This window comes from Protopterus annectens, chromosome 1.part0 (genome assembly GCF_019279795.1).
Source record: "Protopterus annectens isolate FY-2018-M chromosome 1.part0, PAN1.0, whole genome shotgun sequence".
In the NCBI taxonomy this organism is placed as follows: Eukaryota; Metazoa; Chordata; order Ceratodontiformes; family Protopteridae; genus Protopterus; species Protopterus annectens.
The window spans coordinates 1,917,825,636-1,917,840,881 of NC_056725.1; the positions used below are offsets into that span (position 1 = coordinate 1,917,825,636).

General features: G+C 39.6%; 1 protein-coding gene across 1 annotated transcript in view; it reads left to right on the forward strand.

Moving 5' to 3' along the window:
- MYO6 (myosin VI) overlaps positions 1-15,246 on the forward strand; it is a 692,995-nt gene that overhangs the window by 326,801 nt on the left and 350,948 nt on the right. The window contains exons 10-11 of the mRNA XM_044077058.1: positions 1,629-1,701; positions 6,401-6,528. Coding sequence (XP_043932993.1) covers positions 1,629-1,701; positions 6,401-6,528 — 201 coding nt within the window. The remainder of the gene's footprint in view (positions 1-1,628; positions 1,702-6,400; positions 6,529-15,246) is intronic.

Here is a 15,246-nt window from a genome sequence, read left to right on the forward strand (position 1 = left end):
ACCATTGGATATTAATATTGCACAGTAATAATTGGACACCCTTTTAAGGGCCTTTTAGTCGCTGATATTATTAACAGGGTGGTGGCAGTAATTACTACTGTATAGTCTGGGTAAAGGGGCACAGCTGGAGAATCTGTGTCAGCCTTTCCCAAGAGTGTCTGTGAAGTTGTATAAATACTTATCTCAAAGTGTGGGTGTGTTGTGTCAGCTACTTGGGCAGGGACACGAAGTGCTGGTTGGACAGAGAGGGTACTGGTGGTCCTAGCTTGCCCAGTTAGGCTGAGACCTGGACCCTATAGCTGTGCCAGTGGTGAGTCTTATTGAGGACCTGGGAGCAAGGGAGAAGCCATCCCCAGACTGACTGTGATCTCTGTGTGCACTTAAGGGAAATTGTACTTTACTGTGTGTATTAGTTATCCTTTCCTCTTCTAGGAGACGACCTCCCTGGTGTTAGTGGTGAGGATTGAGGCTCCTAGATTGCTGGGCCAGGGCACACTTACAATAGCGAACGGCCATATAATCTAATTCTTTCCTCGGGAAAGAATTCACGTGGCCATCTGTAAACAAAATAAACAAATACACCCAAACATAGTAGGGGGGGCTGTGCCTCCCACACCCCCCAACTAAATATACCAACTCCAAGATCTCGCTACAATGGGGAAAGGGCAAATCCCCAATAACGGCAATGCAAATTCTTTCCTGAGGAAAGCATTAAATTATGTGTCCATTCACTATTGTAGGGCTTTCGACGCTTAGGTGTCGATGTTAAGCATTCGACAACCTAAGCTGTCAATAATACAATAGGAACCCTGGCTAATTAGCTTATGCCTGTCCCCTAGAATGCCTCATTAGCATTTAGAATGGCCACAGAAACAGAACACCATGGTGCTGCATAACTTCATGATAAAGCACTGTGGTAGAGCTGTTTCTGAATCAGAAATGGTTACTGTGAGGCAGTCTTTCTAAATCGGCCTTAATATAGTTTGTCAAAAACCTTGTCAGACAAGTGGCATGAGCCAGAATGCTACTAGATGATTTGTTAGTTGTTAATAAATATGCTGGATTTTCAGGTGTACAGTGTTAACATATTTATTGTTGAGCAAACAAATAAAAATTGTATAAACTGAGAAATTTACTTGCGCAGTTATGTAGCTATAACTAAAGGCTGTATTGTGATGTGTAAAACTTGCATGCAATAATGTTTTCTTCATTCATCTCTACTCTACCTTTAGCACTTATTATTCATAGCCATGACTGCATTATGGTAACTCGTGGCTCTGACTCAATGTGACTTTGGATAAGAGTCATATGTGAATGTTTTACATGTAACTGAAACTTTCTCAAGTGTATTGCTGAAGTGGGATAGAAGAGATTGTCATATGAAGTGCTGCAACTCTGTACACAGAGCTATTTATTAGTCCTTCATTCCAAATGTGTTTTTTCTAGACTATGTAATTCAGAGCAATGACAGGCTGACAATGTTTGTGTTTGTCTCATTTACCTTCATGCACCTACGTATATATATTTTTGTGTAAGTTAATTGGGTAATTTGTGATCTAGCGGGCTATTCATTCTCACCTCAGATGCAGCTTTGCTGTTTATACACAAGCTTTTGTTTTTAATTTCAGGAACAAGAGCTGTACCAGAAGGAAGGGCTGGGAGTAAATGAAGTACACTACGTGGACAATCAGGACTGTATAGGTGCGTACTTCTGTGCTGTGTACTTTCTCACTTATGTCATATTGTCCTTCTGGATTAGTCATTCAGGGTGGGATGTTGGCATAATGGTTAAGGTGTTTACCTTACAAACACAATGTCCAGAGTTTGATTCTCAGATGGGGTAATTGGCTAGGCTTAATGGCCCACAAAGGCAGTTAGCTTAGTACTAAGCTATGACGCTATGAAGTTAGACATAACCAGTCTATTAACCAATCTATTAATTATACATTATTCTGGTACCAAGAGATCCTTTTGTATTGTAGTCATGCTGTAAAAAGCCTACAGGTTTAATATATGAAAAGAAATAGTTATGCACTGTGTTTTCTGGTGTCACTTTGAAGTATATGTTTACATATTTCAGTTGCCTGGGCAAATCATGATTTTTTTGTTAAGCCAACATTTGTCTGTATTCATTTGAAAAGCCTACACTGTCTTTATCTCTGTTGTATTTCATGGTCAGCTGCCATTGGTTAACTACCTTCAGTGAGAAAAGAACCTTCGAATTATTTTATATATCTTATTAATTTTACATGTGTTAACCAGGAAAGTTCGACTGGACACAGGTCCTTTTTCAGAGGAGGCCTGGGGAGAAAAGCTCCACAAAAACACAAAATACAAATAAATCAGCAGTAATGCAGTTGATTAAGGTACCTATAGAATGTCTGCAGATACATCAAATATTAGAGAAATATGCAAATAGAGATATACATGAAGTATTAGAGAAATATACAATATACAAATACAGGTACTTCAACATAAAACATGAAGATTAGTAACTATTTTGAAACATCATATGTCAGAGAATTAAACAGACTTCTTATGATACATGTTCATACATACAAAGGATAATAAAGTAATGGGGGTGAAGACTAACTGGGAGTTGTACAAGTATTTGCTAGGTGAGTTTTTAGTGATTTTTTTAAATAGTACTAAGGAAGGATTGGATGCTATATAGGTGGGCAGTGTATTTCATATTTTAGATATAAAGTTAGAGAAGAGGGAGTCTCCAGCTGTATTATTGGCTTTTGTTACTTCTAGAAGAGATTTATTCCTGGAGCAGAGAATTATTTTACTGGAGTGTGACCATGTCAAAGGCCTTAGAGAAGTCAAGAAAGATAGCAGATACAAATTGTCCATTGTTTCTGTGGTGGTTTACTGTATTTGTGAAGGACATTAGAGTAGTGGTAGTGCTATGAAATGGGCCAAAGCCATATTGAGTGTTTGACAAAAGTTTTTGAGAATATAAGTAGTCCATAATTTGTATATGTGTATATCTCTCTAGGATTTTAGCTAGAGGGGATAGTATAAGAATTGGGCGATAGTTAGTCAGTTCTGTAGAATTACCCCCTTTGTGTATGGGAATAATATAGGAAATTTTACAAATTTCAGGGACTAGATTTTCAGACATAGATCTGTTAATAAGAATGCCAACTGGGTAGGCGATCGCATTGGCAGCGATTCGCAGAAAGTCGGCTGGTAGCTTGTCTGCTGCCATTGTTGTGAGTTTTAGCTTTTTAAGCCTTTTTATCATATCTGTGGAGACAAGTTAAAGTGTTGTTGTTGTTACATGACTTGGGAGGTTTTGTGAAGGAGGGGTAGTTTTGGTGGTTAGCTAGGGTTAGAATGGTCTCCGTGAAATATTTATTGAATTGAGCAGATATATTCTCTGTGGTATTTGCAGTTGTTTGGGTAGGAGTAATAGCTTTACCTGAAGAAGTATATTATTAATGGTTGTCCAGAATTTTTGAGGGTTGTTTTGATGCATAATTAGTATGTTGTGATAGTAATTGATCTTGTCATGTTTAACTTGTTTCTTTGCTTTATTTCTGAGTTCAAGGTATGCTTGTTTTGTGGCTGGAGTCCTAATTTAATGCCACTGGTCCCAAGCTTTGCCTCTAGCTTTAAGCAGTAACCTGGTATTATTACTTAGCCAAGGAGCAAAATTAGATTTGATTCTGATATTTCTGGGAGAGGCATGTACGTTTAAGGTATCTAGAAAGGTAGTGTTGAAGCAGTTAACGGCTTCTTCAAGATCAAGTTATTTAAGTGGAACCCAGTTACAACCTTTAAGGGTAGATATGAAATTGAAGGGAATAAAGTTCTTTTTATTTCTTATTAGTTGGTAGACAGTACCCTTGGTATAATAAATATGTTGTCTTAGTACAGTAAACTCTCAGTTAACCGGAACTCAACCAACCAGAAAAAAAAAATCAAAGAAATACAGTACAGTATGAACAATTCAGTTTTTCATGTGTTGCACTTTGTTTTGCCCCCGCAGAAACATACCTACGTTTTTAGAGTTTTAGAGTTTTCAAAATGAAGATGAAAATAAATTCTCTCTCTCCCCAACCTGAGAACAAGTCAAACCATACAAGCCAAATTACTAAAATGTCAACATTCACTCCATACTTACTCAGTTTGCATCAGATTGCACATTCTCTCTCCAATCTCTCTCACACACAGAGTCTCTTCAGCTTTCATACATCTCTCCGATCTCTCATACACAGCTGTTTCTGCTTTCATACATGCATTCTCTTTCTCTCTCTCTCTCACTATTCAGTTCCAATCCACTCAGCAGGCCACTGAAAACCATTCCATGTGCCACACTTTCTAGAGAAAATATAAGTTTAAAATATTATTATTCCAGCCAGGCTTTTGATTACTGTATTTAAATATTAAAATCAAATCAATACAGTGTTTATGGTATGGTATAGGGTACAGTATTTGTCTGGTCTATTTTTAATAGTAACTCTCAAGCAACCAGAAACAACACTTATCCGGCATCTACCAATCCCCATGGGTGCTTGTTAACTGAGAGTTTACTGTAGAAAGGTTGTTAGATGGTCACTCAGGCCATCTGGTAGGCAACCAGAGAGGAAGAAGTGGACTGGTCTGTTTATTAGTATCCACTCGAGGGTAGATTGCCTCTTGCATAATTTGTCAATTCTTGTAGGATTGTGTATGATTTGTGTGAATCCATGTGGGTTTATATAATTAGTGGGGTTGTCAGAGTTGCAGGTAAGCCAATCAATGTTAAAATCACCCATGGTTATAGTTTCCTGTTGGAGTGAATTGCAGGACCAATGCAGTGGGTTCTCAAGAGTAGGTATATTGTTTCCAGGTGGGATGTAACATCCAGTTATGTTTATCAGTTTTTTATCAATTTAAATAATGTGATTCATGTGTTGCTCTAAAGAAAAATGACATGTAGTAACCATGGAGTGTGGAAATGACTATGTGCTCTTTACCTCTGTTTTCTTTTGGAGTAAAATGGATGAAATGCTGACAGTTAGCCTAGAGGATCGAGGCCCTGGATTTTTAACAAGCTAGTGCCAATAGTCCATGGTTGATTCCCTCACTCTCCATGTACCTGATTTGTGACTCTGAATAAGTGACTTAACCAGACAGTACTCTAGGGCAATTGGCAGATGTTTTAAGTTCTGCAGTAGTCTCCTGAACCACATGCCTAGTAGCTACTTATGGGTTAATCTATAAACAGATGATCTTCACGTTCTCACAAATGTTTATTCATACATACAGTAAAGTAGTCATTTTTGGACTATATTGCACTTTGTTAATACCTTGATGTCCTTTTCTGTAGTAGTTAAGGATAATGTACAGTGCTCCAAGAAAGGACCTACTTAGGACCCAAATCTGATATATACCTTTCAAATGAAGAAGCAACCAAGTAGAGAATCAATGACTGTGCACTTTTCTGCCATTAATCTCCCTGCCAGCAGATGAGGCTTCTTGATTTATTACCTTATGATCCACAGCTCTTTTGTAATCCAATTCCCATGCTTATCACCTAAGTACAATACGGTAAGTTTATTTAAGTATAAGGCCTTAGGATTAACTGTCTTGATAAGCATCTGCCTTGATTCCTGACATCATTGCCTTATAGGTGTCACTGGTATCCCCCTCTCACTCCCACCCACATTAGAGGTATTTAGGAAAGCAAACATGATTTTATAATGATGAGTTTCTAAAATGTTGAGCAGTATAAGAGTAATGGACCAAACCTGGGTCTTTTAATGCTTTTCCACTCATTATTCTGCATTAAGAGTGGTAAATATTCCAATTTATGGACACACTGAGACCTCCTTTACTAAAGACCATTGCACAGGAATATTTATGAAATATAGGTAGATGACTGTCTTGCCCTGCCCCATTTATGTTCTTAGACACTTCTCCTCTCCTTGTCATCAGGAGAACTAGAGTCAATTATTGCATGAAGTCCAAGTAACTTAACATTCAGAGCTGTTAGTTGCCTGTTGCTACGAACATTATCTTAACAGGGGTTCTTTTCTTACTGAATCAACTGTTCTTACAGCTTTAGCTAAAGTATGTACTTTTGATATGTATTTTCTTAAATATTCAGTTGAGATTAGCTATGTATGAGTTTGATGACTCATATTGAAAAATGCAGAATCTAGCTACCTGGCGCCAGATGCACTGGGATTTAAACATATAAAATTGTGTTTTGTTTTTAATTGCTGCAGGTTATAGACTACATTACTTTCCATATTTGCATTGCAGAAATGCCACGGTGTATACTTATTATTCAGTTTGCCTGCTGGTATCTAGTTTGTGTTCTGAAAACATTTTTGATGGTAGTTGCCCTGAGCTGGTGTTGGTTGCAGCAGTGTCCTTCATGTGTTCATTTTTGTTTCCTAAATAGATTTAATTGAATCAAAACTGGTGGGTATCTTGGATATACTGGATGAAGAAAACCGTCTGCCTCAGCCAAGTGATCAGCATTTCGCATCTGCTGTACATCAAAAACATAAAGACCATTTCCGGCTTACGGTAAGTATGGTGCTTAAGCATAGATTAGTGGTGGAGGGTGAGATAGTATCAGTGCCATCAACTGAGAAGGTGATTTATGAATCTGTTGATGGAGGAAGGCACATTTATGGTAGCTTTTTTATTAAGGCCACACATTTCAGAGAACACAGACAAAGCCTGCATCCTGCCCAGACTGTCTGCTTATAAACAGACAGAGATAAATTTTAAGACATTGCATGCTGGTGCAGATGTGTTAAAGCAACTGCATCCAGCATAACAATACATCAATTAATCATATGCCAGCCACAATATTTTGTGAAGCATCATATGAAAATGCAATCAGATGTTGGGAATATAATGAAGGCTTCTACTGATAGTAGCAAACCCTGATCATAAAGGTACATTATAATTTGCATTTTTTAGGAGGGATGGAATGAAATGAGAACCAGTTAAGAACAGCATAAACAATTTCAGTACCTTTCTTTAATCCAGAATAAAATGCCATGCCTTACCTTTGTCCAGTGTTTTTTTTTTTCTTAGAAAATTATTTTTGCACCATTGTTTGCCCTTGAGGTTCATCTGGGGTACCATTTTCACTGACACACCCTCATCTGTACTGAAGCACGGTATTGTCACTTCAAGATGCCCTTCCTAGGTTGGGTATCTCCCACTTTAAGGGCAGGTCATTCCGTGGGGTTTGATTTGTTCTGGAGAGCAGTCCATGTCATCTTAAGATTCTTATGTGATGTGTCTGAGGGACCTCAATGTGTGATGATGTATGCATTTTATGCATATGCTCACAGTTCTTCTTGCAGACTTGGTGCATTAGTCACTTCTCCCTCACTTATAAGTATCAATCCTATGATCCCTCTGCAGTTTGCCAGATTGTGGTCATTAACTGATCCATAGATTTTTTCCTTACCACAGTGGCCAGGACCTTTTTTCACATGCAGGGGTCAGACATTGTGATCAAGAGCCATTACCCTGCACCTGTGACCTTCTGGTGGTAAGTATTTTTTTTTCACCATTTTGTCATCTTTGTGGTCTAGGTTTTCTGGTGCACTTAAGTAAATGCTTCCAAACTATGGTGAATTTTGTATGAATCTATTTATAACTTGCCAGTTTTTGTAGTTGTTACATGCTTCTTATATGTAGTTTGTGTACTAGATACGGTGATGTGTACTGTTTCAGGTAACTATGTAAGCAATCATCTGAAAATAAACTGTGCCACTCCGAAGGTGTTTATTGATAGAAGACATATGTCCATCTTGAAAGTTTGTGCTGATTTGCACTTACATACTGTGATGCCCACCACTGCCATCAATATGTGTCATCCATAGTAATCGAGGAGCTTGAATCCTCATCACTGACACTGGAGAGGGATGTTCACTTGTAATAGAAATGGATACACTCAGTATTTTCAGTTGCAGACTTCTCTGCATCAAGTACAATTTCCCTTAAGAGCACATAGGAAACACATTCAGCCCAAGGTCTGGATGTCTCTATATCTGTCTCCCTCCAGGTCCCCAGTAACACTCCCCACCGGTACAGCTGTAGGGTTAGGCCCTCAGCCGAGTGTCCACACCAAGTACTCCACCACCCTCACTGTGAACCCAGTGCTTTGTGTCCCTGCCCCAGGTAGCTAACATGCACAGTGATTAACATTTAATTTTCACACACACAGACACACACACACACACACACACACACACACACACACACACACACACACACACACACACACACACACACACACACACACACACACCTGGGAAAGGCTGGCACAGATTACCTACTCTACCAACTTTGCCCAGTCTGTAGGGTAGATTCACTGCCATCAGTCAGTTACTGTAAGGCTCTTAAAAGGGTATCCAATTACAGTATGCTGAGTGAAGTTAATATTAATACAAATGGTAGTAGTTGACCAAGACAGCTAGGTCTTCTGGAGTGGCCCACACAGTGTCACCAAACAAATATAAGTACTGTCAAAGGTTAGATACTTTCTACAAGGACCAGCCACAATAACATTTTTAAATATATTTATAATAAATAATAAAAGAACATGAAAATATTGAATAGATATGTACAATAAACCACAAGAGTTCAAATCACAGAAAATATTGAAATTAACACTGATGGACAGACTCATACAAATAAAGAAGAAAACACTCTAAACTAAGCTTCACTATATTCCTGACTGAATCTAAGAGAATTTACCATTCCCTAATAACTTACTTGGGCAAGGCAAGGTGAAGTATGTGAGCAGTTTTTATTTTAGTCAGGCCCCCAAACAGAATACTCAGTAGTCTGAGATTTCTGTGTGTAATATCTAAAATATAATTTCCAAGAGGGCTAGCAAAATGGCCTCATCTGGTCACCTGAGTCTAGGTTCTCACAGTATTCCTCTTTGAAGCTGAGACAGGAATTTAGTATAGATGGCAACAGTACACATCTAAATGTTTATGGCAGTGCCTGGGGCTTCCCCTCTTTTTACTGAGCTAATGAACAAAGGCTTTTTCCCAGACCTAGCATCTGTGGTCCTATTCAACACTGTGGGATGCTGTTTTAATGGTTTAACAGCTCATTTACATTTCCCTTATTTTTCTTAAAGTAAGCTAGCTGGTACATATAATTCCGTTGCAGTAATACATATACATTTCTTTTCATTCCAGCAGGTTGCACTGTTGATGCATTTTAACACAAGCAAAGCTCACAAATCCATTTTCTGCATGAGCATCTGTATAAATCAGATTTATACCACAAGCATCTTGTATATATCTGCATGATATTCAAAGGGCATATCATTCTTTGCAAACCTTCAGCTGGCTATGCTGGCACTTGCCCATATCATCACCAGACTATGACTGGCTTATTTTCCAATCAGTTTCTGTTATCTATGGGATCAAATTGTGCACTATTATGTCCTCAAAACTCCTCTGAATCTTTTTCTGAATGTCACATTTAGTTTAATATAGGATGCTTTCAAAGATAAATGGCAGAATGTCAAGTTACCTTCTACAGGTCATGATGAAAATTTTCAGTCAAAATGGTTTCTGTAGTAGTTGTCTCCCCCCAACTCCGTTGTTTGTCTGTCCACTTTGTTTAATATGCCACTGTCCAGCATCATTCCTCAGATGCATTTATTTATTTGTTTGTTTATTTATTTTGAATTTGATAACAGGAGTAGAGCACTCATCCCATTAGACTTATTTCAGTCTCCAATAGATACTTAGCATTATTTACAGAGTGCATGACAACATGCAATTTATACACATGTATTATATACAAAGTGAATAGCAGAGTTAGCTTGAAGGTATAATGACAATATATATATATATATATATATATATATATATATATATATATATATATATATATATATGCAGTACAGACATGGATCACAGCCCTTAAATTTTCAGGGTCTATGTATAAGTTTTCCCTCAAGTGTTTGACAGTGCTCTGTACAGACTGACACCTTGAGTGACATTTTAGCTGTAAAAGCACAACTGAAATTTCTCCAGTATCTAGTTGCACATAGGACAACTAGTTTGCAGTGACAACTGTCCACATAGTTGCAAAGCAGATACTCCTGACAGTGACTGATATTCTCACTCCAACAGCCTAATCAATAAAAAAAGGGTCTGTTGCCATGGATATGAATTTTCTACTGTCTCCATTACTGGCTTGTTGAATATGGGCATTATGAGGCATTATGTAGAAACACTCTAATGTTTACTGACAATCAGTTAATTCTCAAACAAACTGATATGGTATGTGAGAGATGTATTTACACATTACTGGAGGCAAAGCTCTCACATAAAAGTACTCCTAATGTCAATAAGGTTGGCAGCAGTGCACGTACTGCACCCATCACGCACATTTCAAAGCAGACATATCACCCACATATGCTGAGGCAATTAAATATAACCTTCCTAAACCACTAAGACCTCCTAGATGACGTACACATAACAGATACCCTCAGCACCCCCAATGCACTCTTTCAAAACAACGCTGACATCAACACATAGAGCTACATCTCATGGAGCCTCTACCTCTCTAAGCCCATAAGGCAAGCCATTACACAATCCATCATTCTAGTCATTGTAGACTCCATTGTGAAACACACTGATGTCCCCTCTCACCAGGCTGAGTAAGGAGAAAGTTACTATTAATTGCTTATCAGAGGCTAGGATCCACTACATTATGCATGCACTCAGGTCATTGGACCACAATTACCAGTATGACTCAGTCATAGTCCATGTGGGAGTAAATGACCTGAGGTGTACCTCCCTAGACTATATGAAGAGAGACATCATAGAGCTCTCAGAACATGTGTTTCAGGCTGGTATGAGCCTAGTGTTGAGCAGCATCTTACCTTTTCCAAGGACGATGCCACAATACAAACAAAACATGATTGACTTTAATAATTAGCTTAGTTTCTGGTGTCATTCTAAGGGGGTGCAATATATGTCAGCATGGAAGGAGATGGTCAAAAGATCAAGATGCTTTGTCAGGGATGGTCTGCACCTTTCCCCTCTAGGCTTTTGAATATTAGCTAAAACATTGTCTTCCCCCATAGTGCCTTTTTTAGGCAATGCCAAACTGAAAGTACTTCTGACATAGAAAATCAAAACCAAGAACATCTAAAGGTATTACTGCTCAATGCTAGGAACCTAAACTAAAAACTCCACTCCCTGGAAGCTCTCTTTACCCTAGAGAATGCTGATGTCTGTGTGATCTCTGAGACACGGTTTAAAGCCGCAGACAGCACACCAACAGTGCAAGGTTTAATGCCTTCCACACATTTAGACCAGCTACTTCACAGGCAGGAACTAAAGGTGGAGGTGTCTCTATTTACATCAAAAATAAATATACTTTAAGGCTGGCCAAACAGGACAATGCACTTGGAGTTGCTCCTTGTTTAAATTACTATAGGTAAAATCCAATACCACTTCCTTTTAAGCTATAGGTCCCCCTCTGTGACCCAGGAAACCCATAATATGTATTTAAACTTATTAGAAACACAAACCATCCAACCCAATACCATATTCATGAGTGACATTAATTAACCCACTATTAACTGGGAATCCTCTATGACTGGATTTTGTAAACAGAAACTCCCTGGACCAGATGGTCAGTATATGAACCAGGGGTGCAACCATACTGGATCTGGTCCTCACTAATATGGGAGAGTGCTGCATACCCCCTACTGTAATGCCTTCCCTGGTAAGGTCAAACCACAGAATGGTCTCCTTTGAAGTGAAAATAAAACCTGGACCCCCAGCTCAACCAGGAATATTCAGGAGCTATTCTAAGGCTAACCTCCTGCTATTAAGTGAGAACTTCGCAAAATTTTATGCCCCTATAAACCCTGAGAACATGTCTGCCTATGCCAAACTGTTCACAGAATCCCTGTACAAGCATGTTAATAGCTGCATAGAGGCAGCTGTCCCCCCCAGGAAGAAGTACAGTAGTAACTCAAAAAACAAGCTACCCTGGTGGAATCACAAAATCAATCATATGTATAACCGGAGGATGAAAATCATGGCAAAAATTAGGAGGTGCAGCACCTAGGTGGATAAAAACACTCTCATCGAACTAAACAAACAACTCTGAGGACAAATAAAGTCTACCAAAACCAAATTTGAGGTAAGTTTGTCCTCCCAGGCCAAAGACAGCCACAAAGCATTCTTTAGCTATGTCCGCAATATCAAAGGCAATACACAATTGTTACAGAGCTCATTGCAAATGGAGCCACCTATACTGAGCCAGAAGATATAGCAAACCTCCTGGTCGATAAATTCTGCTCCAACTTTACTCCTGCCTCCCTCTCAACCTTCCCTCAGGAAATATCAAATATAACCCCCTCCCCACTATCACTAGGAAACAGGTCCTTAATGCTCTCTCTACGACCAAGAATACTGCATCAATGGACCCAGACAGTATCCCAAGATGCCTTCTAAGTAGCATGAAACATGACCTATCAGGGCCTCTGGAATTACTGTTTAACTGCAGCCTCCAAACATGCTTCATGCCTCATGAATGGAGAAAGGCAACAGTCATCCCTCTGCACAAAGGTGGGCCATCTACAGACCCTGGAAACTACAGAGCCGTAAGTCTCACTATTCTTATATGTAAAGCCATGGAAAGAATTATCATGGAGATGATCAATAGAGATATAGTAAACCTTCGGACATTGCACCCAACCCAGTTTGGTTTCGTCAAGGGCAGATCATGCCTACTCAGCCTGGTGGACTTCTTTGAGAAGGTCACCAAAACAGTGGACGAGGGCAAAATCGTTCACACTGCCTACCGTGACCTGGCCATGGCATTTGACACAATACCCCACTTGGGCATTGTTGACAGACTCAAGAAGTTAGGTACAAACCTGTATGTTACCTGGTGGATAGCCAACGTGCTCACAGACAGGACCCAGGAAGTTAGAATTGGAGAGTCCACCTCTACAAAGAGGCCAGTCACAAGTGGAGTCCCTCAGGGATCAGTCCTTTGACCACTCCTTTTTGGCATTTACTTCTCAGAAGTCAAAGCTAATGTCAGTGGTCTCTGGCTGACTAAATTTGCAGATGATTGCAAATTAGGAGCGGTCATTGAATCTTACACTGACACAAATGATCTCCAGGAGGGGCTGACACAGACAAATAATTGGTGCCAAAGCCATGGACTAAAACTAAATGTCAAGAAATGCATAATAGTATCCTTTGGGAAGTCATCCATCCGTGGTAACTATCATATTGACAGCACACCCCTTAGAGTTGACCCAGTAGTCAGGGACTTAGGGACACACATGGATAGCAATCTAGCCTTTGATCATCACTTGTCTACAGTGGTGAGGAAATCATTCTATTTTGCTCAACTTATAAACAAGTGTATGGCATCTAAGTCCAAGGAAGTCATTATTCCACTGTATTCGGCATTCAACAGACCTATCATTGAGTACAATGTACCCTTTGGTATGTACCTAACCAGGCATATCCAACAACTGGAATGTCCACAGAGGTTCTTCACTAAAAGAATACAAGGTATAATATGTCCTATGCAGACCGCCTCAAGGACCTATCCCTGTATTCTGTCTCCTACAGGCTTTTGAGGGGAGATCTATGCCTGGCATACAGGGCATTGTCAGACTCCACTCTGATGGACCTCCTACATATCCACAAAACAAACAGTACCAGAATTACCCATTCAAAAGACTTAAACCTTGCCTGTGATATAAATAGGACCTGCGGAGAGGATAGGTATATATCCCAGAGAGTACTGCATCTATGGAACAGGCTCCCCATCCATGTGAAGCAGAGCTCCTTCCTAACCCAATTCAAGTGCAACTTGGATTATTGGATAGGAAACAGGAAATTCATCCCTGTTAATTAGGTCCATGATAATCCATTCCATGGCCTTGCAGATCAGTCTAATTAGGCTGATAAGTCTATAATTTCACAGGTCAGTGGATGCTCCACCTTTGTGTAAAGGGATGACAGTGGCTCCACTGGCTCTGGTTGAATAAGTTGCCTAATGGTCCTGCACGTTCATGCCTGAGTTCATGTAGGTTGCAGCGTGGGATGTTATCAGGTCCCATGGAGGCTGTATTTTTTACCTTTGAGAGGACAGTGATGACCTGTTCCTTAGAGATAAGAGGAGGGGGGGTAGGTACTGGGGATGTCCTGATTTACTGATGGGGGCAGAGGGGTGAAGTTTACACTGAATCTGTCAGCCAGTAGGTTGGCTTATATCTACAGCATTTGTGTATGTGTTGTCCTGGGTCACCAGTTCTATTCAGATCTGGGTGCTTCCCTTGAGATTGTGGACATATGTAAAGAAAGCCTTATGATTGTCTCTAGTAGATGTGGCCAATTTGGACTCAAAGTTGGCTTTAGGATTTCACTAGTGCTCTTATTTCCTTGTGCAGGCTAAGGAGAGATTGTTTCCAGTTGGGCACCTGCTCCTTCTTGGTCCTGGACAGCAATTTTTTTCCTTTTGTTATATAGTTTATTTGTTGCAGATGTCCACCAGACAGGTTTACTCTTCCTTGCAGAGGATGATTTTTGTTGTGATGGGTATTCCTTATTCCATGTATCTGTATAAATGCTCGTATAGTACTTTGGCGTAGATTTGGACATTGATGGCAGTTCCTACAGAGGGGAAGGGAGCTGTGAAGCTGTTTATACCATCCCTCAGGAGGTTGTAATCAGCTTTGGAGAAGTCTTTTTTTGTTTGAACCTAGCTAGAGGGGGGACAGGGCAGATGGTGACTTCAAAATTGATCACTTTATGGTTGAATCTTACTAGGGAGGATAATACTGTAGGGGTGCTGCAGTGGTTACTCATGGTGGTTAATACCAAGTCCAAGATATTATTACCGCTTGTGCGGGTATCGACTAGCTGTTCTAAGGCATTTGCATTGATAAAACTGAGGAATCTCTGGGTATTTGTGATCTAGCATGAGTAGTTTTGAGTTCAGGTGCTCTGAATAGTAGACTGTAAGCCTGATCCACTCCATGCAAATGTGTACATTGTCTGCATTTAACATTTTTTGTGAGATTCATGTTGTCAATTTTTATAAAAGACCTTCCTGCTGTTGGTCATTGTTCTGTAATATTAGTGAATATATTTACCTGACTGCAGTCTGAAGCTTTATCAGAGAGAACAGATTATGGGTGCATATCCTTACTGTCTTCTGGCTGGACATGAGACCCTTTTTTGCCTTTAATTTAACAGATCATTA